The following is a 27798-nucleotide window of genomic DNA, read 5'->3' on the forward strand; positions in this document are numbered from 1 at the left end:
ATTTAACACAAAACATTGCTTTTATTACAATTATTCATACATATCACAATTTAAAAATTTATGGAACAATATGGCTGACATGTATTCAAAATAAGTTGTAAGACTAATTTACCCTAATAATCCAGGATAAGAAAAGGTAACATGTATCACACATGACATTCCACTTTCTGTGTGAAGACATTTCAGAACACTGTTTTATTAAAATTATTGCACAATTTAATTATTGATTTGTTTGTGTAAGATGTACACCTTTATGTGAATCTGACCCTGAAAAGAATAGAGATTGAATATTGGATGCTTAAAGTCCAGTGGCAAATATTTCATGCATTTCATGACAAGAAAAGAATTGGGTGAGTCTGCTGAAATTATCCCTCCAAAGAAGTCATGTTAAATACACTGACCAACATAAATACTAATAATACAATGACATTAAGATCTTTTATCATACTGTACTACATACTTGACTGAATTTTGTTTTTTTAATCAAAATTATTTCAACTTGAATAGCATTATTTGCATGAAGGACTAAAACACTTGTTCCTTTAAATGTTACGAGTTGCGTTTAAATATCCTTGATATGCTTAAAAAAGTTTCTGAAAAATGGAACTTTTTAAACAAATACATATGAGACAATCTTGTTCCATGCTTGATACAGACAAAGCAGAAAATGTTCTAAGGAAAATATATATAATGCAATTTCTTCATGTAAATAATGTTTTTATCAAAACAAGTTGTCTCCCTGGAATATCTTCAGACAAACCTATTTTCCATTCGTAATGAACACAATTATCCATGGGGAACTTGAAGGCAAAATATGTATTGAGCATAATTCATCCTGAGATTATGATGCTAATATAATGATTGAACTTCATATATTTTAAAACTTTTCATAATTCCTGATATTTTTTGTTGAAAACTATAAATAAGTATCTAAAATTTTAAGAGATTGAAGAATCACAAATATAAATCTAGTGCTAAACTGACATACAAAACTATAAAACCAAACTAATTTTTGATGATTGCTTTAAGTTCAATAATATCATGATATTGCCGTCAGAGAAGGAAGGTTTCTTCACAATACATAAATATGTAAAAGCAAATAGACAGAGTGTATTTTTTAGCTGACCCATGTCAGGTGCGTTATTTTAAACCATTATGGTTACTTTAAATACATCCACAACTACAAAGCTTTAATATGCATACAATAGAAATAAATACAGGCACAACTAACATGGCAGAGGATCAAATTCTAAATTTGAAGAAATTAGGAGCCAATATCAAAACAAGTCTATTTTGAACTCCAAAACAAGCCATCTTTAAATCTTAACTAATTACAAAATTCATTGAACATAAAATAACTGTAAAAGTTTTACTAGATAACAGTTAAGATATAAATATGAAATGACATCTGACATTATGACATGCTTGTTTTGATTTCCTCTAGTTTAGTCAATATTTTCTGTACTTCTTCAGGTTTGATCAGACTAAAGTCAAACAGATTGACCATGTGTAGTATAAAGTTTTGGTAGAGATTTTTCTGTAAGATTTCCTGGCCGTGTAGTGTAACAAACTCCAAGGCAGCGGTCACAATCTGACAATCACTTATATAGCTGAAATATACAAAATATATCAAATATAATCTGAAATCGCTTATATATATACACAATTAATAATTGATAATCATCAACTCTTAAATTCCTAAAATAAGGATGAAATATTACATGTTCGTGTATAGCTGTTATAAGGGTAAAATGGTAGTCTCAAATACAACTTAATATATCATATTTTATCATTTAGATTACAAACTGCCACCAACAAGTCTTAGATTTAGAGTATCTATATATTTCTTCCATCCGTTGATATATTTATCTTTTTCAGCTGAAATCTGAATAACAGTAACAAATATCCGTTTTTAATTTATTCTTAGTTTTAAAGCCTTTTAGTGCTTTATATAACTCATTAGCAAGAATGTGTCTATAGTACACCGATGATCACTCACTCTATTATTTTCTATGTTCATTAGACCATGAAATTGGGGTTAAAATTCTAATTGGCATTAAAATTAGAAAGATCATATCGTAGGGAACATGTGTCCTAAGTTCAAGTTGATTGGACTTCAATTTCATCAAACACATCCTTGACCAAAAACTTTAACCTGAAGTGGGACCGACAGACAAAGGGATGAACGAACAGACTGAAAAACAGAATGCGCCTGAGTGGGACATGAAAATATGCATTGGGTATTAATCATCATGGACTCCATGGGTAAATTGAAGTGTACCAATGAAATACAAATTTCCTTCTAGCATGTAGGAAGAGTTTTTTTAAAGCTATTAAATCAAGTATCCACTAAAAATAATTTTCTTCTATATCCATAAAAAATTACAAATGAGTATCTTATTTTAGAGATTTACATGGAATCATTTTACTGTCAAATTAAATTTATATAAAAGATGTAGCATGCTAATGCAATATGAATATTAACCCTGCTTTGTATCAGTGATACACCAGCTAGATTTTTAAACTTGCTATTTATAGATTTTTAAACTTGCTATTTAACACTAAGTAAAATGCTAATTGGACACATTATTCTGACTCTGAGCCAATCAGTCTTAGGCCTTACTCTTTCATGCTGCATGTTCAGCAGAGAAGCATCAAATACCAATTATCAAGTCTAAATGGTTTGCCCCAGCAAGAAATTGACCCCACAACCCTTCACTTGAAGCAACCATGAGACAGCCGAGTTTGTTCTGATGAAACCAACAGGTCATTTTTTCCACTTGTAAAGGGACATAACTGTAGAACAGTAAAAGTGACACCACCCAAATTCAAACTTGATCTGTGTTTTGTGGTAATGAGAATTGATTATATTATCATACTTGTTTTTCATAACATGAAGATTCCATAACTTCATCAGTTCTTTTTCTCCTTCATTCACATCAGTAAATTCGTCAATCATCTACAAAATATATACACAATATTTAACATCAATACATTGTACATAGTATAATTCATCTATCATCTATATAATATTTACCATCAAAACAGGATCTGATTTACAAGGAAATCTTAAAAGGTGTGCAACAAAGCAAGTTACTATGATTTTTCATGATTTTAATTCTGTCAAATGCTGGTCTGGTTACTTTTAAGTGTAGGGTTTTTCATTTTTCTATCTGTTATATTGTCTGTTTGTCTTTGACATGATTTTTGTATTGTTCACTTATTGTCTTCTGACTTTTTTCCCTATAATTTTTGTTCTAGATATGTGAGAGGTTAGACTAGTTAGTTTGTAGGATCAGAAATTTCTCTATAATTTCTTAAACCAATTCAACAGCTCCTTTACAAAAGATGAAGGCAACAAGCAATTTAATTAAAAGATTCAAAATACTTGTATTACCAGATCTTCTTCTTAACAAGAATTAAAGACTGACTTAGAATATCCATTTGTCATCATTCTTAACTAAAGAATAAATAGGAACTGTGTCCTAGGGACACATATGATGCCCCTGCTTGCTTATAATGTTATAAAGGGACATAACTCAAGAACTGTTAAAGTGATTCTACCCAAATTTGTTCTTGATCCAAGTTTTGTGGTAATAGGCATTGCATTCATGTTTCATGACATTAAGTTGAGGCAAACTTAAATTAAAGAACAAGCACCAAAACTCATTTTTTATCCATTTGTAAAGTGGCATAACTTGAAAGTGAAGCCACAGAAATTTGGACTTGATCTGTGTTTTTTAGTAATAAGCATTTTGTATAAGTCTCATAACATTTGGTAGAGCCAAATTAAAGTAAAAGGAAATGGAAAATCTAGCTATTTTTTAATTTTTTAAAGGGACATAACTCTAAAATGGTAAAGGTGACGCCACCAAAAACTTGATTTGTGTTCAAACTTGATTTGTGTTTTGTGGTAATAAGAATTGTGTATAAGTTTGATAACCTTTGGTTAAGGCAAAGTAAAGTTAGAGAACAGAAACCAATTTTGGGATGTACAGACAGATTTACAGACTGACAAGGGTAAAATTTAATGCACATTCTGCTACGGCTAGGGCGTAATTAGCATATGCATACTGATTTTTATGCCCTTTTTTTTATCTTTGTATTATTAGCTGGAATACTAGATATTTTTCACCCTACCTACTGACATATTTACATTTACAGTTTTTTGTTGTAACCACTGAGGAGTTATTTATATACTTACGTTTACAGTTTTTTGTCGTAACCACTGAGGAGTTATTTCATCTTCCATATCAATCTCGGATGGTTTCACTGGCTGACAGGTACCCAGATGGAAATATAACCTGAAGCATACACAAATTACACATTAAGTTAAAGCATTTTTTTTCTTTTAATATTCTACGTAAAAAATCTCAACTATTGACATGTCATTATAGATTCAGACTGAACCTTCAATAATCTTTTACATAAGGCTAACAATATACTTTACCTTAAGATCTAATCAAATCTTCTTCTTTATATTGACTGTGGCTAGACAGTCTATATGTTATGACAACTATATATACACCAGTAACAGCAGCACTGGTATATAGTATCATAACGGTGTATTCCACTTATCTTGGAAAGTGGTTTTTCTATTAAAAGTAAACATTTCTTATGTTATAACATACACGTTTAGAAAATGTGCACATTCTTCAAGAAATGCACAAGCCTTTTAAAAATTTGCTATTCCCTACAGGGCCTCTAATAATAAATTTGTTTTTATTGTACATTTATCACCAAATTTGATATCCCAACAGAACAAATTGCAGTTGCGGTAAATTCATATTTCTGGATTTACTGCATTGAGTTATTAAATATAATTTGAAGAACTTTTCCAGAGATGAACGGCATATAAAAACACTGTGTTTATAGCAGGAACTGCACCCTTCTTGCACAAGTAGGACAATAAACAATTTGAAAGTCATCATTATACACTGATGTGCAGGAATTAAAAGAAGCCAGGACAAGTCAAAGGGGTGAAATTTGTCATAATTCAATCATCAGGAACAAAACAATATGAAATTTTAGAGATCAAAAATTTGCACTAGATCTGCAGGCATTACACAAAGTAAAGACAAGTATGAGTATGAATTTTCAAGTTTTAGTCTCATAATCTACTAAAAGTAAGTCAACACTAATGTGAGCCAACAGCAAAGTGGACTCATAAGTTATCATTATACACTAACATATCAAAAATCAGATCAATATCTGCAGGTATAAAGATAAAAGACTGAACAATTGTTTGAATTCAAAATGATGGATATGGGCAACATTTTATGCCCGGTCCATTTAGTGGCAGGGGCATAAAAAGCCATATAAATATTGGAAATTACAGATCTGCTTTTTTAATCAATTTTGCAAACTAATAGAAAAAAATATTTCTCAAGATTTTATACAAAATAACAAATAATTCACATATTGTTGAAAAATATCAAAAGTTCTTAAAAGTATGAAAAAAAAATTCTTTATTCAAGTTTCATAACTACAAGAGTTTGTGCTGATGACTTTTCAATGCAAGTTCTTTATTTCTCAATAATTTGTGTATATACGAATAGGTGTGTGTAAGTGAAATATTTGATATTTTCTACCAAATCAAACTGAGTGATAACTACCTACAATTGAAATATATCTGTGATACTCGTACAACATTCAGATTAGGACTATTCCAGAAAAAAATGTAGGGGGGGGGGGGGGGGGGGGGGTTGGAAGGCACATTGTATTAATAATACATGGGTGATGGGTATCAGAGCAACTTTTCACACTATAATGCACTATAATTCTCAATTACAATTGTCTGGGTGGCGGGTGCTGACAAAAACTGCCTTCCAACCCCCCCATACATTTTTTTCTGGAATAGCCCTTAATGTATTACTGTGAATTTGTTAACCAAACACTACATGTAATCAGTCAAATGGATCAGATTTAACAAGTTACCAAGGTGAAATTCACAATACACCTTCAATATACATTTTGAAAAAGAAAAAAAAACACCAAACCATTCAATATAAATTTCAAAACATTTTGTTTAATGCCAGCCACTCGTTAACAAAACCTGTTATTTCTATGTACCTACCTATTATGACCCTGTGTTATTTGTCTGTTTACTTGATTCTCACATTCTGGTTCCATAAATTCTACCAAAGAATGAGGAGGTCTTTTTGGTCTGAAATCAATCATAGTTTTAATATCAAAGGCATACAAAATAATGATCAGTAATAGATTTCCTTATTTTTCTTGCCATCAGCAATCAGCTACAGTCTCAAGATTAAACATCATTGATAATTAAGATTCAAATTAAAAAACATTTTCTGTTTGCACTTTTTATGTGAAAAAAAACCAACAAATAATTAATACTTATGCAAGCAAAGAAATTCAAGTTCATGGGGTGTCAATTTTTTTTTTGTTTAGAGACCGATTTATTCATTCAAGATGTGTTCTCTACAATTACTGTGGATTCATTTATTTTCGTGGGTATCAATTTTCGTGGATTGAGGAAAACTTGCATATTCGTGGATATTTGATTTCGTGGTTTTGTCAATCTGTGCACACAAAGCCATAGAAAATTTGTAATTCGTTGAACATTTGAATTCGTGGTTCACTTGTACCCACGAAACCCACGAAAATTGGTATCCAACGAATAATAATGAATCCACAGTATACAATTTTGTTAAAATCTTAGAACGTGGTAATTTTGTCGGCCATTGCCTGAATCACCAGTGAGCAAATAATATTCTATGACACAGTGAATATCAAATTTCAGGAGGTCCTGAGAAAAATAAGACCAAACTTTCTGCTCTTGTGTATCATTTATTGTTAGAGATGCCATGTCCTGTCTGTTTATGTTACAATGTTTCTTTTGCTTTGTGTTAATCTGATGAGTAAAGCCCTTTTTGACTAAATTTATAGTTTTTTCCTCATGTGGTGCTGCAACCTCACTGTCTCAGGTTAGGTGGACGGTCGTTGCAATTGGTTCATGTTAATTTGTCATATTTGTTTTTCGTAAATTGTTTTGTTATAAATTATGCCAAAAGTTTTCTCAATTGTTCTGTTTCATGTTTTGTATGCAGTAAACAGACTATATGGTATGGATTGTTGTCATTGAAGTCTTACACTTGCTTGTATGCAGTAAACAGACTATATGGTATGGATTGTTGTCATTAAAGTCTTACACTTGCTTGTATGCAGTAAACAGACTATATGGTATGGATTGTTGTCATTGAAGTCTTACACTTGCTTGTATGCAGTAAACAGACTATATGGTATGGATTGTTGTCATTGAAGTCTTACACTTGCTTGTATGCAGTAAACAGACTATATGGTATGGATTGTTGTCATTGAAGTCTTACACTTGCTTGTATGCAGTAAACAGACTATATGGTATGGATTGTTGTCATTGAAGTCTTACACTTGCTTGTATGCAGTAAACAGACTATATGGTATGGATTGTTGTCATTGAAGTCTTACACTTGCTTGTATGCAGTAAACAGACTATATGGTATGGATTGTTGTCATTGAAGTCTTACACTTGCTTGTATGCAGTAAACAGACTATATGGTATGGATTGTTGTCATTGAAGTCTTACACTTGCTTGTATGCAGTAAACAGACTATATGGTATGGATTGTTGTCATTGAAGTCTTACACTTGCTTGTATGCAGTAAACAGACTATATGGTATGGATTGTTGTCATTGAAGTCTTACACTTGCTTGTATGCAGTAAACAGACTATATGGTATGGATTGTTGTCATTGAAGTCTTACACTTGCCTAGAATTGCATAAATCCACTTCATTTGATGGATAGTTGTCTTATTGGTAATCATACTGCATCTTCTTATCTTTATATTTCATGGTATAGACCAATGGAACATGGATTTACAAGTCCATTGGAAAAGAGAGATAATTACAAATAGCCTATTAATCTTATAAACCTACCTATACACTATTACATGAGTGATTGGTGTCCTTCTAACAGGACCTCTCCTACAAAAGGCGTATCCTACATGGCTATGTAAATCCTGAGGATTTCCTACATAAGATCCATCATACTGATCATTTATAGAGACATCTATTCTGGCACCTTTAGGATGTACCTGTAACAGGACACAATATTTCAGTTTTACACAATACAAAGATGAGCATTGGTGCATTAAGTAAAAACTAAAAAGCAATTCCAATTTCTTATTTTTTTTTAGTTATCATACTATTTCATAACTTGTACATAAAATGATGACAGCATGCAATTTTTTTGGCCTGATATCATTTAAGCATTATAGATTGCCCCTACATTAATTGTAAAATATTTGTATATTTATAGGGGCATTTTATAACATCTCAATAATTTTGTTTACTCCATTCTATAAAGTTATAAGCATTCTGTTGTTGCATTTTAACTATTCCTTAATTCATTCCTTATTTCATTTTCCTTTGAAGGTACTCTGTTTTAAAATAAAACTGAAAGAAATTGAAATCATTTAATACATATATATACTTACAACATATATAAAATTAAATCTAGCATGTGATAATCGTAGATGTTTTAATAGGCTGTATAAATGGACACAGTTGAGAGAACACCAAGGACATTTCATATCGTCCCGTGGATCTGTCTGCTGCCTCGTGTTGTTATTGTATAAAAATTGATAATAAATACGCTGAGTTTTCTTTGGTGTAGTTTGATTAGTCTCTTTAATCTCATTATTCCCTGCAAACAAAAAATAAACATTTTTTAAATATCCAACTGGTTTTTTTTCTTTCACAACACTATTAAGGATGTACACCTCTGAGGAGCCAAAAATTTCTAGAATTAAACTTTTTTTCTTAACCTGTTTTTTGGGTTTATAAGACTGTAACAAAACAATTGGTGAAGAAAAAATCATATGGTGGTGCAGTTCTTTTTTTGCTACGGCCCTTTGAAAATGCCCAATTTTGATGATTTTTCCATTTTTCATTGATTTTTACCTATTTTTGGGCTATTATCGTGAAAAAAAATCACAGTTCCATAATTGAACATTTTTTCATACTTTCTATAAAGATGAAGTGTACCAATCTGAATGAATTTTACTTAAAAATACTATAGGTAGGTGTTAATATAACAAAGTTTTATCATATTTTGACGCTTTTTTGTGTAAAATTTACCATGCTGTCAAATTGGTATTTTTATGATTTTTCTCAGTTTTAAGAACGAAATTCATATTTTTTCAACTTTTTTGTTATAAATGATTGAAACAAATACATATCTAAGAAATTTGAAAAGACCAAAATGATATGGGATGTACATGATTCTTGAAAAATCATTTTTTGTATCTCTCACCCATTTTCTCAAAATTGGGCTAAAAATACAGACTTGATTGGTCGTAAAATTTGAAAACTGGATTACTCAAAACCATTCATTGTAAATACACAATTTTTTCACAGAGTTATGTTTGATTATAATATTTTTAAAATTCATTGATATTTTCCACTTGTATCACATGTTTTGGAAATAATTCAAGAACTAGATTTCAACGAGACTGAACGAGACTGAAAAGTCAGAAGAATACATCCTTAATGTTCTTATTTATGATTCCTGATGATGTTTAACTTTTAAAAGTAACTACAAATTAATATTTGATACTATCTCAGTGATACGTGCATGTACGAAGACCTATCTTGTGTATTCAACACTATCGACAATCAACATCATGCTAACTAGTAGTTGTGCTTTGTCTATAGACACAAAAGATTGGCAAAGATCTGGGCTATGGTTCACAAGTCAGTAACCTTAAACAATTCTTCTGTTACCAATATTTCAGTCCATTTATAAGAGCTCTAACTTTGACATACTGATCCAAGAAAAGACACGTTCGCCAGCAAACTAACATCCCCTGTGTAAAGGAGAAATGCTTATAATGACCTGTTGGTCTAGGTTTTTTGTTTACATGCAGTATGAAACCTGAATAAATTCATTTCTAAGTCCGACTGCTATGACCTTGTCCATGGCCGATTGGTTTCGAATCTTGGATAAGACATTAATACTGGTCCTTAACAAATCTTGGATAAGACATTGATACTGGTCCTATTGGATATATTATTACCTGAGTCTGGAGTTGGACTGGAATACTGTTCTGTAAATGGAATGGGTGTCCCTGAGACAGGATCGGATGAACCTGTTTTGTCTGTCCAATGTATATGAAACTCTAAAGTTGGACATCTGCTAAAAACTTCAAATGGTTGTAGTGACTGAAAAAAAAAAAATAATGGATTAAACAATTGAAACTGTTTGAATGCTTTCATTCTTCACAGAAAACAAAATTATCAACAGTCTTTTTGTTGTCAGCAATTTAAAATTCTGGGAAAAAATCAAGTTGACAATTGAATTAATTCCCTTAATAGCATGGATGTATACATGTTCCAATGTAGAGTTTCTTCCCCTGTCTGGCTGCAATTTCAAAATACACCACTTTCGGAAATTATATGCAATGAGAAAATCTTTCTTTACAAATTTCATTTTTTCTACCCAAGGTTTATCAAAAAATATACATTGAAAGTTGATTAAGATATCTTTTTTTCTTAAAGAGTTCTCTAAAATGGTAACAAAGAAAAAGTAGAATAAACCTAACTGTAGCGAAGGAAAGATAAGGGACAACTATATCGGCGGAGTCTCATTAACTTATTCATTTAATTAATAACTTTCATCCAAGTCCAAGAGACATTTTGAAGAAAAAAGATTGCCAAACTATATTTTGCCTATTAATGGAATAAAGGGTTATGAGTTGCTCCTTAGCTTACTTTTCCATCCATGACCGATTCCCATGTTGCCTCCTTCCCATGGTCAGTATGGATCTGATGTAATACGACCTCATACATCCCGTCACTTAACTGACACCTTCTCTGTCTGTCATAGATGACCAGATCTGATTCGTAGATATCTAACTCAGTATCAAACCCATTCTTTTGTTTCTTGGATGGAGGTTCATCTGTAATAAACATTTTAAGATAATATTACATTTTAGTCTAGCAATATTGTATTTATGTAATGCATAGTTGTTGTATTAAATGCCAGGTGACTTTTATTGGATCAAAATTCGAAATTCATTACAAGTAGAGGACAGTTATAGCCTTTTCTTCTATCCTTCCAGTCCATATTGTAAACTTGGAAATGTACAGTGGCTTGATTCAAAAGCTAGAACATTTTCACAGATATTATTAAAACATATTGTGGTTTCAGAATTTAAGTTTGATAGGTTTGACTTTTTCCCTCCCGTATTGTAAATTTAATTTGTGCTATATGAGAAGTAATCTTTCACATCTTAATGTATGCTGAGGTAAAGTTGTGATTCATCATACCAGTTACCTCTGGATTCTTGCAAAGCCCTAGTACTTAATGCCGACAATTAATGATATACTGACCTTCATCTGATATATCACCATTATGTAAACCATTTGTAATGTTGGGTAATAATTTGACTGAGAGAAGTAATGTAAATGAATGTCCACTGCTGTGAGAGAAATGATGCTGAGGTACTGATATGGTGGACGTCTTTGATAATGACTCGTCTGCGTCAGGGTTTACTGGAATGGTCAGTTTACCAAGGCTGGTTTGTAAAACTGGAGAGGATACATCCTGATTTTAAAAGATAATAATAAAAGGTTAAGGTAATATTGGAGATATCAAATGACTCCTCTGTGACATTTGAAAAAGTTGGTGCAACAGGAATAATTTTTAATTTACTTATCATTTGGTGAAAACATTTTGTCCACATATCACCGATAATTCGTGGGTTACTGATATGGTAACTTTGTCAAATCATAATTCAAGTAAAATAGGATATAATAATTATTCTAGCATTCTCAATTCACTTTAAGCCTCCAAGGAAGCAAACAAATTGTAGATTGCATACTATAATACAAGAGTGGAATATGTAGTCTTTTAAAGGTGTTCTGACTTTGTTATTTCATTTAATTTTCAATTGCAAGCTGTCTATTGAATGATAAGTCTACAAACAAATATTTCTCCTACCTTCCTCTTTTTATGACATATTTTGAGTAATTTAGCTTCAACTTCAGCCTCTTCACAATTCAAGGCTACAATGGATAAAACAAATGTGTTAGAGAATAAAACTGACATATGACTGTGATGGACAAAAAAACAAAGACATGGCATAATTATGTTATACTGCACTTCATAAAAATTCTATTTAAAAATCATGTACTACATTAATACAAAGGGATTCAGAAACAAGGTTTTCCTTAAATTAATCTGTCTCCATGTCAAAAAAGAAAAAGGGAAATAACTTTAAATAAAAATTTGTTTTTATTTGGTCTGACAGATCTTTCCTATATATATATATATATATATATATATATGAACTGGCGACATTTGGTGTGTGTGTAAAAAAAAAGTTTATAGTTGTAATGGAGCTCATTTATATTTTCATTTCATCAAAGCCACATTTCATGGCATATGAGACGAGAGTACAAAGTTGTAAAGTGTTTTTGTTACAATCAGAAAATATGTATATATCAATTTTAAACATACCACTCTGTGAGAAAAATCCATTGAAGGTCAGGTTTATAAAGTGTGATTTGGCTCTGAAATATTGAATATAAAAAAGTTATAAATAGTCAATGAGTTAAACATCCTGACAGAACATAGACTCTGTGTCATTTGGTGTCTGGTGGATAGTTGTCTCATTGACAATTTAACCACATCTTCTTATTTTTACATCACATCGTTCTGGTGGTGGTGGAAATGATTTATAAAAATTTTAATATTCATTAAACAATTTGTACAATAGTTTATTTGCATGTTTGTGTGTCTTTATCATTTTTTATTCAGAATAAAAACATAAATATTGCATCCAAGCTTTATTTCTCAAGTCAGTTTGTGAATTCTTTTTTTTTTCTTTTTTAAACCTGAATATAGCACATTACTGGTTAAATGTTGTTAACAGTATGTCTATTTATAGATCTATGTCTTCTAGGATTTTTTTGTTGTTGTTGGTTTTGCTGTTTCATTGATGTCTTCTTCACATCTTCTTTTACTGTCTGATTGAAATTAACCCCTAAATACCTTAAATACAAATAAATAAACTGTGTTTTGATCCAATTGGTTTCAATCAATTTTGAAATATGAAATTCTCAGAATAATCTGTCTTCAATATAATCATGTGTTACAAAAGACTTACTTTTCTTGGCACAATGTCTTTGTCAGTTTCTGTTCTACAGTTGACAATAAGGAACTAGATTTAAAATTCTTCCTGAAATTAAGAACCAATCAAATTATAGGTTAGAGACTACAAATGTTTTTTTTATCTTGAAACAGAAAGATTAAAATTGTTCAAATCAACTTGTAACCAAAAATCAGCTGTCAAAAATACAGCAAACCTGATTTTATGTATTTAGAAGGTGTCTTAAGGTTGGTTTGTCCTTCTGTGTCTATTTTTCATCTTTCCAAGGATTTTAACTCCTGAATGGTAATAAAAAATCAAAGTTTTCAAAATTGATATAAAATAACTAAATTTGTTCCAAAGTTATAAAAGAAATAAGAAGCCAACAGAGTCATGCAAGTAAAGTTAAACTTTATTTTAGCAACATATGTTTTACTTCCTTCTAATTCTGTCAATTTGAGAATTTTTCTGGAAATCTAAAGCAGTAGATTGAAAAGTCCTTTCTTTATTAGCCATGGCGTAGTCAGTTTTTTTTTCAAACGTAGGAGTTTGAATGTCCCTCTGACATCTTTTGCCTCTCTTTTCTTGAACTACAAACTTTTAGACACAAAATGTCTTACACTATAAATTCATTGTACATGACTTTGTATTATTTTTTTGTATTGACCTTGACACCTGGCATATTAATTTTGTGTACTCCTAAGAGAATAAACAGCTGCGCCATGAGTGCATGATATGCCCATCACTTCTTCAATAAATTTTAATAATGTCTCAATATTATATCAGAAATTTATAATCAAGAATGTGTCCGAAGTACACGGATGCCCCATCCAGGCGCGTAGCTCCCTATACACCAACACGCAGTTGCGTGCACATCAATTCAACATGCAAAAAAAAAATAATGGCAAAATAAAAATTTATAAATTAAATGTTTAAAGGAAACACATGTATTTAATCGCTTTCTTAAATGATGGAATGTCATTAAATAGCAGCATTTGGTTTCAAAATTAAAGTTTAATTGGAGATGAAAAGATTAACAGTAACTTGCATCTTCTATTACAAGATTTGAATTTGTTATACTCTAGAAGTTTCGGGGCACATTTTACAGAGTACGGACCGGGTTTAACTGTTTGGAATGCGATGTACCAATTGACATTATAATTATCAGTACCCTTCGATATCGTTGAAAATATGCCGAGGCGATGTGTTCGACAGACTACCAGAGCCAATCCCCCCCAGCAAACACGCCAAAACAGTACTGGAAAGTCTCATTATATTTTGCGTAGACCACATGATAACGGAACTGGAGTCGCGTCTGATATCGTCAGACAATCGCTTCTTTGCGCATCATCTGCTTCCTTGTGTTGTCTGTAATACAACAAACGAACAAATTGCTGCATTGTTTGAGACATACGAAACTGGCCTGGCATAGTTTGTCAAATTCAATCGGGAGGTCGCTCGATGGCGAACACGAGTGCTACCGCGGAGATATCGCTCAGTGTACTACATCTGTTGAAAACATATGTATGATTAACCATGAACAACTACAGCTGGATTATCATCGCTAGCATTACTGCATTATATTCATCGGGATTTCAGTGTGAATATTGACAAAGTAAAAGAGACGTTCATTTCTGCTAAGACCCGAAGAGTGGATTTTGGACAATTTTAAGTAAATTCTGTATCACAAAAATGTGTTGCTTGCATATTCAATTAACCATGCTTTACTATATTCAGAAGTCAAGATTTCTAAATAGTTTTGCATTCATGAATTGTTTATAAGTCCTATTTACATCACTACAAGTAGCTCCTCTTTTAACCGTCCTATGACCGAAAACTGAAAAAAAAAGGTCCCAAAATTTTTTCTGTAGTTGCTTGCAGATCGTTTCTTTCTAGCTACGCCCCTGCCCATCCACAATATCATTTTCTATGTTCAATGGACTGTTAAAATGGGATAAAATCTCTAATTTGGCATTAAAATTAGAAAGATCATATCATAGGGTACATGTTTACTAAGTTTCAAATTGATTGGACTTCAACTTCATCAAAAACTACCTTGACCAAAAACTTTAACCTGAAGTGGGACAGACAAAAGGGCGGTCAACCAAGGGACGCACAGACCAGAAAACATAATGCCCATAAATGGGGCATAATAAAACTAAAGGGAGGTTATATTAAATAAATATAAATCAGTCATCAAAGTTTAATGAAAACTGCTTTAAGTACTTTAAGGATAGTGTCAAAAAACTTGAAAACCACCCCTTTTTTATGAATAAAATCTTTTTAACTCAGAAACGTAAAATCTAAAATTCATAAAAATCAAAAGGGAGCTTACAATAATAGATATAAACAATTTACCAAAATTTCATAAAAAATGCTGAAAGTATTTTTGAGTTATTGTCCGAAAAGATAGGAAATGAGCCATTTTGTTGAAAATTTGTATTCCTACATTTTATTATGACGTCACAAGTTGTACTTGTATTGGTTTTCTTAAAAAAAATCAATGCAAATGGGTAAATTTTCATAGATTATTGAACAGGAAACAAAGTGCATTTGTCAACAACAAAGATCTTTTAAAATAATGTTTGTGAAGAAATTTCACATGTCCTATTTGAATATGAAGTTTGTCAAGGCATGCGCTCTATGTTTCCTGGTCCTAAATTTGGTTGAAATGCAGTCAAATTTTACCACAATCTCATATCTTGAGCTTTTTGGGATGTAAAAATCAACATTTTAGAATTAAACTTTGAGAAAAATAGTTATATTTATCTTTCTCACATATCTTTAAGTCAATTTAAAACTTTTTTTGTTCTATAACATTGAACCTTATAATCGGGCCAAATATGACCCTCACCGACCTGACTGCTTTATAAAAATCTAAAGGGAGCTCATGTCAATACAAATAAACAATTCACCAAAGTTTCTTGCAAATTTGTTAATTTTTTTTGAGTTATTGTCTGAAAACTGGAAAATCCCCCCCTTTTTTAATGAATCAAACCCCAACACTCAGTATTAGTACTCAGGAAACAGTAGTAGGAAATTAAACTAGAGGCTCTAAAGAGCCTGTGTCGCTCACCTTGGTCTATGTGCATATTAAACAAAGGACACAAATGGATTCATGACAAAATTGTATTTTGGTGATGGTGATGTGTTTGAAGTTCTTACTTTACTGAAGGATTTTGCTTCTTACAATTATATCTATAATGAACTTTGCCCATTAGTAACAGAGAACTATATTTGGTAAAAATTTACATAAATTTACCAAATTAATGAAAATTGTTAAAAATTGACTATAAAGGGCAATAACTCCTTAAGGGGTCAATTGACCATTTAGGTCATGTTGACTTATTTGTAGATCTTACTTTGCTGAACATTATTGCTGTTTACAGTTTATCGCTATCTATAATGGTATTCAAGATAACCAAAAACGGCAAAATTTCTTTAAAAATTACCAATTGGAGGGCAGCAACCCAACAACCAGTTGTCCAATTCATCTGAAAAATTCAGGGCAGATAGATATTGACTTGATTAACAATTTAACTTCTTGTCAGATTTGCTCTAGATGCTTTTGTTTCATAGTTATAAGCCAAAAACTGCATTTTACCCCTATGTTCTATTTTTAGCCGTGGCGGCCATCTTGGTTGAATGGCAAGGTCATCGGACACATTTTTCAAACTAGATACCCCAAAGATGATTGTGGCCTAGTAGTTTCAGTGGAGATTTTGTAAAAGATTACTTAGATTTATGAAAAATGGTTAAAGATTGACTATAAAGTGCAATAACTCCTAAAGGGGTCAACTAACCATTTTGGTCATGTTGACTTATTTGTAGATCTTACTTTGCTGAACATTATTGCTGTTTACAATTTATCTCTATCTATAATAATATTCAAGATAATAACCAAAACAGCCAAATTTCCTCAAAATTATCAATTCAGGGGCAGCAACCAAAAAACCGATTGACCGATTCATCTGAAAATTTCAGGGCAGATAGATCTTGACCTGATAAACATTTTTATCCCATGTCAGATTTCCTCAAAATGCTTTGGTTTTTGAGTTATAAGCCAAAAACTGCATTTTACCCCTATGTTCTATTTTTAGCCGTGGCGGCCATCTTGGTTGGTTGACCAGGTCACGCCACACATTTTTTAAACTAGATACCCCAAAGATGATTGTGGCCAAGTTTGGATTAATTTGGCCCAGTAGTTTCAGAGGAGAAGATTTTTGTAAAAGATAACTTTAATTTACGAAAAATGGTTAAAAATTGACTATAAAGGGCAATAACTCCTAAACGGGTCAACTGACCATTTTGGTCATGCTGACTTATTTGTAGATCTTACTTTGCTGAACATTATTGCTGTTTACAGTTTATCTCTATCTATAATAATATTCAAGATAATAACCAAAAACAGCAAAATTTCCTCAAAATTACCAATTCAGGGACAGCAACCCAACAACCGATTGACTGATTCATCTGAAAATTTCAGGGCAGATAGATCTTGACCTGATAAACATTTTTATCCTGTCAGATTATCTCAAAATGCTTTGGTTTTTGAGTTATAAGCCAAAAACTGCATTTTACCCCTATGTTCTATTTTTAGCGGTGGCGGCCATCTTTGTTGGTTGACCAGGTCACGCCACACATTTTTTAAACTAGATGCCCCAAAGATGATTGTGGCCAAGTTTGGATTAATTTGGCCCAGTAGTTTCAGAGGAGAAGATTTTTGTAAAAGATTACTTTAATTTACGAAAAATGGTTAAAAATTTACTATAAAGGGCAATAACTCCTAAACGGGTCAACTGACCATTTTGGTCATGTTGACTTATTTGTAGATCTTACTTTGCTGAACATTATTGCTGTTTACAGTTTATCTCTATCTATAATAATATTCAAGATAATAACCAAAAACAGCAAAATTTCCTCAAAATTACCAATTCAGGGGCAGCAACCCAACAACCGATTGACTGATTCATCTGAAAATTTCAGGGCAGATAGATCTTGACCTGATAAACATTTTTACCCCATGTCAGATTTGCTCTAAATGCTTTGGTTTTTGAGTTATAAGCCAAAAACTGCATTTTACCCCTATGTTCTATTTTTAGCCGTGGCGGCCATCTTGGTTGGTTGACCGGGTCACGCCACACATTTTTTAAACTAGATACCCCAATGATGATTGTGGCCAAGTTTGGTTTAATTTGGCCCAGTAGTTTCAGAGGAGAAGATTTTTGTAAAAGTTAACGACGACGGACGCAGGACGACGCCGGACGCCGGACGCCGGACGCCGGACGCAAAGTGATGGGAAAAGCTCACTTGGCCCTTCGGGCCAGGTGAGCTAAAAAAGAAGATGTGGTATGATTGCCAATGAGACAACTCTCCACAAGAGACCAAAATGACACAGAAATTAACAACTATATGTCACTGTAATTCAACAATGAGCAAAGCCCATACCGCATAGTCAGCTATAAAAGGCCCCGAAATGACAATGATTAACAATTCAAACGAGAAAACTAACAGCCTTATTTATATAAAAACTAGAGGCTCCAAAGAGCCTGTGTCGCTCACCTTGGTCTATGTGAATATTAAACAAAGGACGCAGATGGATTCATGACAAAATTGTGTTTTGGTGATGGTGATGTGTTTGTAAATCTTACTTTACTGAACATTCTTGCTGCTTACAATTATCTCTATCTATAATGAACTTGGCCCAGTAGTTTCAGAGGAGAAGATTTTTGTAAAAGATAACTAAGATTTACGAAAAATGGTTCAAAATTGACTATAAAGGGCAATAACTCCTAAAGGGGTCAACTGACCATTTCAGTCATGTTGACTTATTTGTAAATCTTACTTTGCTGAACATTATTGCTGTTTACAGTTTATCTCTATCTATAATAATATTCAAGATAATAACCAAAAACAGCAAAATTTCCTTAAAATTACCAATTCAGGGGCAGCAACCCAACAACAGGTCGTCCGATTCATCTGAAAATTTCAGGGCAGATAGATCTTGACCTGATAAACAATTTTACCCCATGTCAGATTTGCTCTAAATGCTTTGATTTTTGAGTTATAAGCCAAAAACTGAATTTTACCCCTATGTTCTATTTTTAGCCGTGGCGGCCATCTTGGTTGATTGACCGGGTCACGCCACACATTTTTTAAACTAGATACCCCAATGATGATTGTGGCCAAGTTTGGTTTAATTTGGCACAGTGGTTTCAGAGGAGAAGATTTTTGTAATAGATTACTAAGATTTACAAAAAATGGTTAAAAATTGACTATAAAGGGCAATAACTCCTAAAGGGGTCAACTGACCATTTCAGTCATGTTGACTTATTTGTAAATCTTACTTTGCTGAACATTATTGCTGTTTACAGTTTATCTCTATCTATAATAATATTCAAGATAAATAACCAAAAACAGCAAAATTTCCTTAAAATTACCAATTCAGGGGCAGCAACCCAACAACAGGTTGTCCGATTCATCTGTAAATTTCAGGGCAGATAGATCTTGACCTGATAATCATTTTTACCCCGTCAGATTTGCTCTAAATGCTTTGGTTTTTGAGTTATAAGCCAAAAACTGAATTTTACCCCTATGTTCTATTTTTAGCTGTGGCGGCCATCTTGGTTGGTTGGCCGGGTCACGCCACACATTTTTTAAACTAGATACCCCAATTGTGATTGTGGCCAAGTATGGTTTAATTTGGCCCAGTAGTTTCAGAGAAGAAGATTTTTGTAAAAGATTACTAAGATTTACGAAAAATGGTTAAAAATTGACTATAAAGGGCAATAACTCCTAAAGGGGTCAACTGACCTTTTCGGTCATGTTGACTTATTTGTAAATCTTACTTTGCTGAACATTATTGCTGTTTACAGTTTATCTCTATCTATAATAATATTCAAGATAATAACCAAAAACTGCAAAATTTCCTTAAAATTACCAATTCAGGGGCAGCAACCCAACAACAGGTCGTCCGATTCATCTGAAAATTTCAGGGCAGATAGATCTTGACCTGATAAACCATTTTACCCCATGTCAGATTTGCTCTAAATGCTTTGGTTTTTGAGTTATAAGCCAAAAACTGCATTTTACCCCTATGTTCTATTTTTAGCCATGGCGGCCATCTTGGTTGGTTGGCCGGGTCACGCCACACATTTTTTAAACTAGATACCCCAATGATGATTGTGGCCAAGTTTGGTTTAATTTGGCCCAGTAGTTTCAGAGGAGAAGATTTTTGTAAAAGTTAACGACGACGGACGACGACGACGGACGACGGACGACGGACGCCGGACGACGGACGACGACGACGGACGCAAAGTGATGGGAAAAGCTCACTTGGCCCTTCGGGCCAGGTGAGCTAAAAAAGGGAGCTCAATAGATAGAAACAATTCACCAAAGTTTCATGCATATTGGTTAACAATGGTTAAAGAGTTTTTGAGTTAATGTTTGACATGTTGATGTTGGACGGACATACGGTCAACAGTATATCATAATACGTCCAGTAAACGGGCTTATAAAAACATCTGGAAGGGCAACAAAATAATAAAGGTTACAGACATTTAAGATCTTATAGTCAGTAAAATTCATCCTACTAAAAATACCATGAGAAATAAACACTGACTTTTTTTAATACATTTTATGAAATTGTAAACATTTTGAAGATCAATTTATTGAAAGATTTATTTTACCTTTTTGAATTGTCTCTTGATCGTCTGTGTTTCATATAACATAATGTTCTTTGTAAAAATAGTGGCTGAAATGAACAATGAAAAATGTAAATATTTATCAGTAATAAAAATATATTGAATTGTAGAATCAAAGCTTGAAATATTTATAAATTGTTGAAAATCATATATATAAAAACTCTTTTAAATTTCTGACCAATACACTGTTTTGCTATATTATCCAACTTCATGATTAGATGTTGTACTTACAGCAACTAAATGTCTGTTCCTCAAATATCTGTATATCTGTGTTGGCTCTGAAAAAATCAATTTATACTTTAACATTTAACTGATTAAAATCACAGTTAAATGCACTTGACTTAATTGGAAAGGATATAGGTACAATACTCAGTGTTGTCAAGTCATTAAGGATTGCATATTTTGGTATTAATATGGATTCACTCATAGGGTCTTTGCATCGGAAATAAACACATTTATTCTAAAACCAGTTTATTAGCATGATACGGGTAATGTTCATCTCATATTATATTTTATGATGGTATGACACTAGACCCCTAACAGGAATTGTACTTGATTTTCATATGATGAAGACATAATCATTCAATCAGCTTAATTAAGGTCTGGAGCTAGCATGTCAGTAACTGCTAGTAGCCCTTTGTTCATTTATGTATCATTGTCATTTTGTTCAGTTTCTTTTGTAACCTATTCTGACAACCGACTCAGACTTCTTTTAAACGTAAAGAGATTGTAGTATGACATCAATACAATTGAACTTTTGACGCATACAACAATCCCTTTTCCATTGTGGTGTCAGATTTTTTGTTTTATGAAGTCAAAAATTTATGGGAACCTGTGTGATATCCAGTAATGGCGGACAAAAGCAAAATATCCATATAACAGTCAACAATCACCATTGACATTGTGGTGTCAGATACATGTATTACCTATTTATTGACGTCAAATTTTACTGTAACTATTGTCGTCAAATAATGATAAGGTGTATAATTCAAGTGTAGCAGATTACTAATAGCAATATTGGCCCAATAAGGAAAATGTTTTAATGTGGAAATTCAGTGTTCTCCCAGGCCGATATGACGCTGCGGTGCCGCAGCGCCTTCATAATATTTTCGTAAATCCCGCAGCGTCTGAATTGACCGCTGTCCCTTGATACTTGATCCCGCAGCGTGTATATTTTCACATTTTCATAATAAATGTTGGTTAAAATTGACAAGTTGCTGATCATCGCTGAGAGGTCGGTCAGTGTTACGCAATATCTGATAATATAGATTTACCTGAGCCACGCTTATCTCAGCCTTATCAGACTATGTTATCATGTAATAGCGTAAATGATCATCAAGAAGATAGATATTTTCAGAAGAAAATTAAAAAAATAAAAAACTTCAGTGCAGAAATTGAAGAAATAGATCGCAAATACATTGTATTTAAGCATCGTGTGTGAGATTACTTGACCATTTTAATAATGAATTTTTTCATTGGTCGAGAAGAAGAATCTATTTAAACACGACCAATGAACGTGTTCAATACACGTGATAGATTTGAATACACATTGCTAAAGATATTTACGATGAAAATTATGAATGAGAGTATTTGTAGTTGAAAAAATTAAAATAAACTTTGATTAAAGATAACGAGAAGTGATTTATTTTAATTGAAAGTGAAAAATGTTGCTTGCAAGGTAAATTCGTTTCAAACTGTCATATTTTTAGAAATAAAATGATCATTGAACATCGATCGTCACGGAGTCCGTGCGTCGGGAACGTTTATGTGACAATCAACACGGGTACAGAATCGCCGCGGCTTCTGTATTAGTCACTAGTAAATAATTTCAATGGTCTTAACTTTAACGAAGTTTGGTTTATATTTACCTGACAAAGATAGGTTTTAACAATAATGCACACGGAAGCGTAAATAAATGCCAACTATCTTAACCATATTCGATTTTATTAATTCTGAATGAACATGTTCTCTGCAAATAACAAAGGGTGAATTCTAAACAAAAGACATGATGGAAGTAGAAGGTTTTTTTCAGATCAATGACTTCTAATGAAAAGGGGAATACACCTCCCTCTACACTCAGCTGTCAGTATAAGCAGATGTTATAATTGCTTTTCATAATCCCAACTGAGCTAAAGTTTTAGCAAGTGATAACAGTAAGCACCATGTTTCTGGTTTCGGTGACAAGTGGCTGACTGAGTTTTCATGGCTTAGAAATGTTAAGGGGGGTATAAGAAAAAAGTTATTATGAGATGGGGTTTTCAACCCTGAAGAGGATTAAGACAATATTGAGGAACAGACTGTCCAACAAAATAACACTATCTTGAAACAATATCCCTAGTAGTAGCAGAGAGTACAGAGATGAATATTTATATTTTGACTTCTTTAATTGACTGAATATAAATAACTTTTGTGATTTAAATCAATTTATTTCATATATAGTATATTCTTGTATAAATTCATTAATACTCTGCATTATTAAACACACAACACAAAGCAATGTTGCATGTTATGATTTATGACTGATTGATTCAGATCACAAAAGATCACTATAACCAGGTGCTCCGCAGGGCGCAGCTTTATACAACCGCAGAGGTCGAACCCTGAACAGTTGGGGCAAGTATGGACAAAACATTCAAGCGTGATACAGCTCTGAATTTGGATTGTGATCAAATTTTTGACATTACATGGGTTTTTTTTACACAAAACAAATGTCAAGATTTTACAAATCAATTAAAAATTTCTTCTTCAAACTTTTTAAATCTAAAATTAAATAGTTGACACAGCATAGGTTTCTGACACAGAATGAATGTGGTTTAATGAACTTAAAAGTTTTTTTTGCCTTTGAGCAATTCACTATGCTGTTGAATATTAATCCTCTCAAAAAAATGTTTGAAGAAATTTTCTTTTTATTTATGAAATCTGAAATGACAAAAATTAAACCCCCCCTCCTTTTTTTCACATCCCCGTTTCCCTTTTTCCAAAACTGATATCAATTCAAATTTCTAATGGAGTTTGCAACAATAACTACTCTTTTAAATACATCATAAAATATTAAAATGTAAAATAAAGTGCTTGTTATCACTGAATGGTAAAGATTGGTTGGTAGTAAAAGTGAATATACATTGTTTATTGTATAAAACAATAAAAAAAACTTCATCAGCAACATTTTATATTGGCAAATTTCCAATGAAGTTATTTACATAAAGTTATTGGCAAATAAAAATAGAAAATGACATCATAGTCATGTCTGGCAAATGTCCAACATACATTATCTAAAAACATTTTAGATAAGATAAGGAAAAAAAGCTTCATCAGCAACATTTTATATTGGCAAATTTCCAATGGAGTTATTTACATAAAGTTATTGGCAAATGAAAATATAAAATGACATCATAGTCATGTCTGGCAAATTTCCAACATATATTATCAACTACTATTCTATACAAAGAAAGATAACTCCAATTGAAAATTAACTGCTATTGCACAATATTGTGCAATTAGATATTTCTTGCTATTGTGCAATACTGTGCAATTGAAAATTTCTTGCTATTGCACAATACTTGATATGGAATCCTGATTTGGACCAACTTGAAAACTGGGCCCATAATCAAAAATCAAAGTACATATTTAGATAAAGCATATCAAATAAGCCCAAGAATTTAATTTTTGTTAAAATCAAACTTAGTTTAATTTTGGACCCTTTGGACCTTAATGTAGACCAATTTGAAAACTGGACCAAAAATTAAGAATCTACATACACAGTTAGATTTGGCATATCAAAGAACCCATTTATTCAATTTTTGATGAAATCAAACAAAGTTTAATTTTGGACCCCCATTTGGACCAACTTGAAAACTAGGCCAATAATTAAAAATCTAAGTACATTTTTAAATTCAGCATATCAAAGAACCTAACTGATTCATTTTTTGTCAAAATCAAACTTAGTTTAATTTTGGACCCTTTGGACCTTAATGTAGACCAATTTGAAAACGGGACCAAAAGTTAAGAATCTACATACACAGTCATGACAGTTAGATTCGGCATATCAAAGAACCCCAATTATTCAATTTGGATGAAATCAAACAAAGTTTAATTTTGGACCCTTTGGGCCCCTTATTCTGTTGTGACCAAAACTCCCAAAATCAATACCAACCTTCCTTTTATGGTCATAAACCTTGTGTTTAAATTTCATAGATTTCTATTTACTTATACTAACGTTATGGTGCAAAAACCAAGAAAAATGCTTATTTGGGTCCCTTTTTGGCCCCTAATTCCTAAACTGTTGGGACCTAAACTCCCAAAATCAATACCAACCTTCCTTTTGTAGTCATTAACATTGTGTTTAAATTTCATCGATTTCTATTTACTTAAACTAAAGTTATTGTGCGAAAACCAAGAATAATGCTAATTTGGGCACTTTTTTGGCCCCTAATTCCTAAACTGTTGAAACCAAAACTCCCAAAATCAATCCCAACCGATCTTTTGTGGTCATAAACCTTGTGTCAAAATTTCATAGATATCTATTAACTTAAACTAAAGTTATAGTGCGAAAACCAAGAAAATGCTTATTTGGGCCCTTTTTGGCCCCTAATTCCTAAAATGTTGGGACCAAAACTCCCAAAATCAATACCAATCTTCCTTTTGTGGTCATAAACCTTGTGTTAAAATTTCATAGATTTCCATTCACTTTTACTAAAGTTAGAGTGCGAAAACTAAAAGTATTCGGACGCAGGACGACGACGACGACGCCGACGCCAACGTGATAGCAATATACGACGAAAAATTTTTCAAATTTTGCGGTCGTATAAAAAAGGAGTTACGCGCCCTTTAACAGACCTGTTTACCCACCATGATGTCTCTCAGTAGAATTGTCAGTAGTTTTTCAATGTTGTCAGTAATACTCCGATGCGGCACGAACCATCTAGGGGGGTTTGCGGGCATGGCCCCCAAATTTTTTTTTGAAAAATTAGATGCAATTTCCTGCATTCTGACAGTATCTGCAGTCTTATTCAGATATTTTTTGCAACAAAGATTATAACCTAAAATTTGCATGATTTGAAAAAAAGTTGAGCTTAAGTTTGCAGGTCTGGAATATTTCATTTCAAAACACTACAGTTCAGGACCTCCTTCTACCTCCCTCCCCCACACAAACTAAGTCCAACCCTAAAAAAAATTTCGGCAGCACCCCTCCTAGGATTTTAACATTTCATTACCCCTCCCTAAATGCCCAGGCCAATAAAGTTGGGTTTCGTAAGAAAGAAAATAAGAGACATGTGGGACAGACCCATTTATAAGATATGGATCATTCACATCTCCTGCCTACACATAGAAAATAGAATAAAAACTGACCTCCTGCGATTTTAGAATCGGGAAACATTAGTTTAAATGCTTTGTTGAATGTATCGGCAGATGACAGGGGTAGGTTTAGTGGTGGAACGTTGCCGGTTCAGTTCAATAGTGTACAAGTCTTTGTACTTTTGAAGGCATTTCCTTTTCTTTCGCGCTTGGTCTTGTTCAAAACTTTCATTGACTTTTCTGCGGTTTTTTTTAGAAACGCCGGCATCCTGAGGCTGATCCATGCCGACCATGAAATAAACTTGATCGCTATCATTTTGCGCTTAAAAGAGACGCGATTCTCAGTCAGAAAAGCGCCTTTTAGATACCGATCGCCGTAAACGGAAGCAATTATGATTTTTTTCCGGGTTGGTAGAAAATCCGTACTTTTTCATGACAAATCCGTATTGAGTAATTTTATGAAAAAATCCGTGTAAAATACGGACAATCCGTACAAGTAAACACCTCTGCTTTAATTTTGCGCCTTAAAAAAATCCTGGGGAGAACACTAAAATTAAGTAGCACTCAATATGAGTTCGTGGTCTAGTGGTTAAGACCGATGGCTACAGTGCTGAAGGTCCTGAGTTCGATTCTCACTCGGGGTGCTAAAAATATCAGCACATCAGAAAGGTAATTTTCACTCTCTCACACACATCTCTGGTACCCAGACCGGAGTTTGAACTAGAATGGGTACTTTGGGGGCCTCGGTTGGTCAAAGTTGTTCCTTACTTTGACCTGGAGATCAATCTTCTGATATCTCTCTGGTTTGTCTGTTTCCACCGATTGGCCCGGTGGTTCTCTCCGAGTACTTCAGCTTCCTCCACCATAATAACAGACTGCCCGGTGTCCTAGCACTCCCTTTGTGTTGGGTGGGGATTGATAGTCCTTGTAAAAATAATTGTCGTATAAACATACGTTAGTGACACATCTCCATTAATCCCGTTAGGGAGTGTACATGAATGCCACTGTACCCTCGCAGCTTTTGAGGGGTTCTTCGGATATCTGAGGCATTTACCAGTACATACATACAAACTCAAAGGGAGATAATTTGAAAAGAACAATAGAGGGATGAAACAGAAACTGTGGATTTACCGATTCTGTTAAATAAGAGCATGAACCGAGCAAATCGTTTTTGGTGATATCATAAATATTAAAATAAAACAGGAAACAAAGAGTGACAGATACCGGAGATTTGCACGAGACAATAAAAATCAGCATTTTACACACAAAAATTACGTTAAACAATATTATATACTTTCAAAGGCCTGAAGGAACATCTCTCTATCTGCCTGAGATGCATCTGTTTGATTATCTTCATGTTTTTGTTTGTCTTTTTGTCTTTTCTTGGGTCTATTTTGACGCATTGTTGCAGATGTTTCGCGGGAAGGACAAAGCAAATGGAATTGTAAAATTAGAACCTACCATGGACGGAAAAGTTATTTTTCCGGATTTTTTATGAAAAATAGCACTACTTTTAGGACCTTTTATTGTAACATATTTACCATTGTATACAGATTTTGGTAAATGATATCTTTATGTAATATTCATGATAAATAAATACATATAAGTCTTGTTTGCTGTAATTCAATTTTTACAAATCCAGAAAATAA

The 27798-nt window shown here is 32.8% G+C and overlaps 1 protein-coding gene across 1 annotated transcript; it reads right to left on the reverse strand.

Annotated features, from left to right (window-relative positions):
* On the reverse strand, positions 1–27608 carry LOC139487484 (polycomb protein suz12-B-like). The gene is made up of 15 exons (XM_071272321.1): positions 27444–27608; positions 21086–21132; positions 20840–20904; positions 13170–13241; positions 12521–12573; positions 12002–12066; positions 11392–11605; positions 10771–10958; positions 10077–10221; positions 8496–8704; positions 7936–8093; positions 6077–6166; positions 4205–4304; positions 2880–2959; positions 1–1610 (listed from the first exon to the last, which is right to left on the reverse strand). Exons 1-15 carry the CDS (start codon positions 27550–27552, stop codon positions 1415–1417), a joined length of 1791 nt encoding a protein of 596 aa, XP_071128422.1. The 5' UTR covers positions 27553–27608; the 3' UTR covers positions 1–1414.
* Positions 27609–27798: the final 190 nt, after the last annotated feature.

The sequence above is a fragment of the Mytilus edulis genome, chromosome 9, assembly GCF_963676685.1.
Source record: "Mytilus edulis chromosome 9, xbMytEdul2.2, whole genome shotgun sequence".
In the NCBI taxonomy this organism is placed as follows: Eukaryota; Metazoa; Mollusca; class Bivalvia; order Mytilida; family Mytilidae; genus Mytilus; species Mytilus edulis.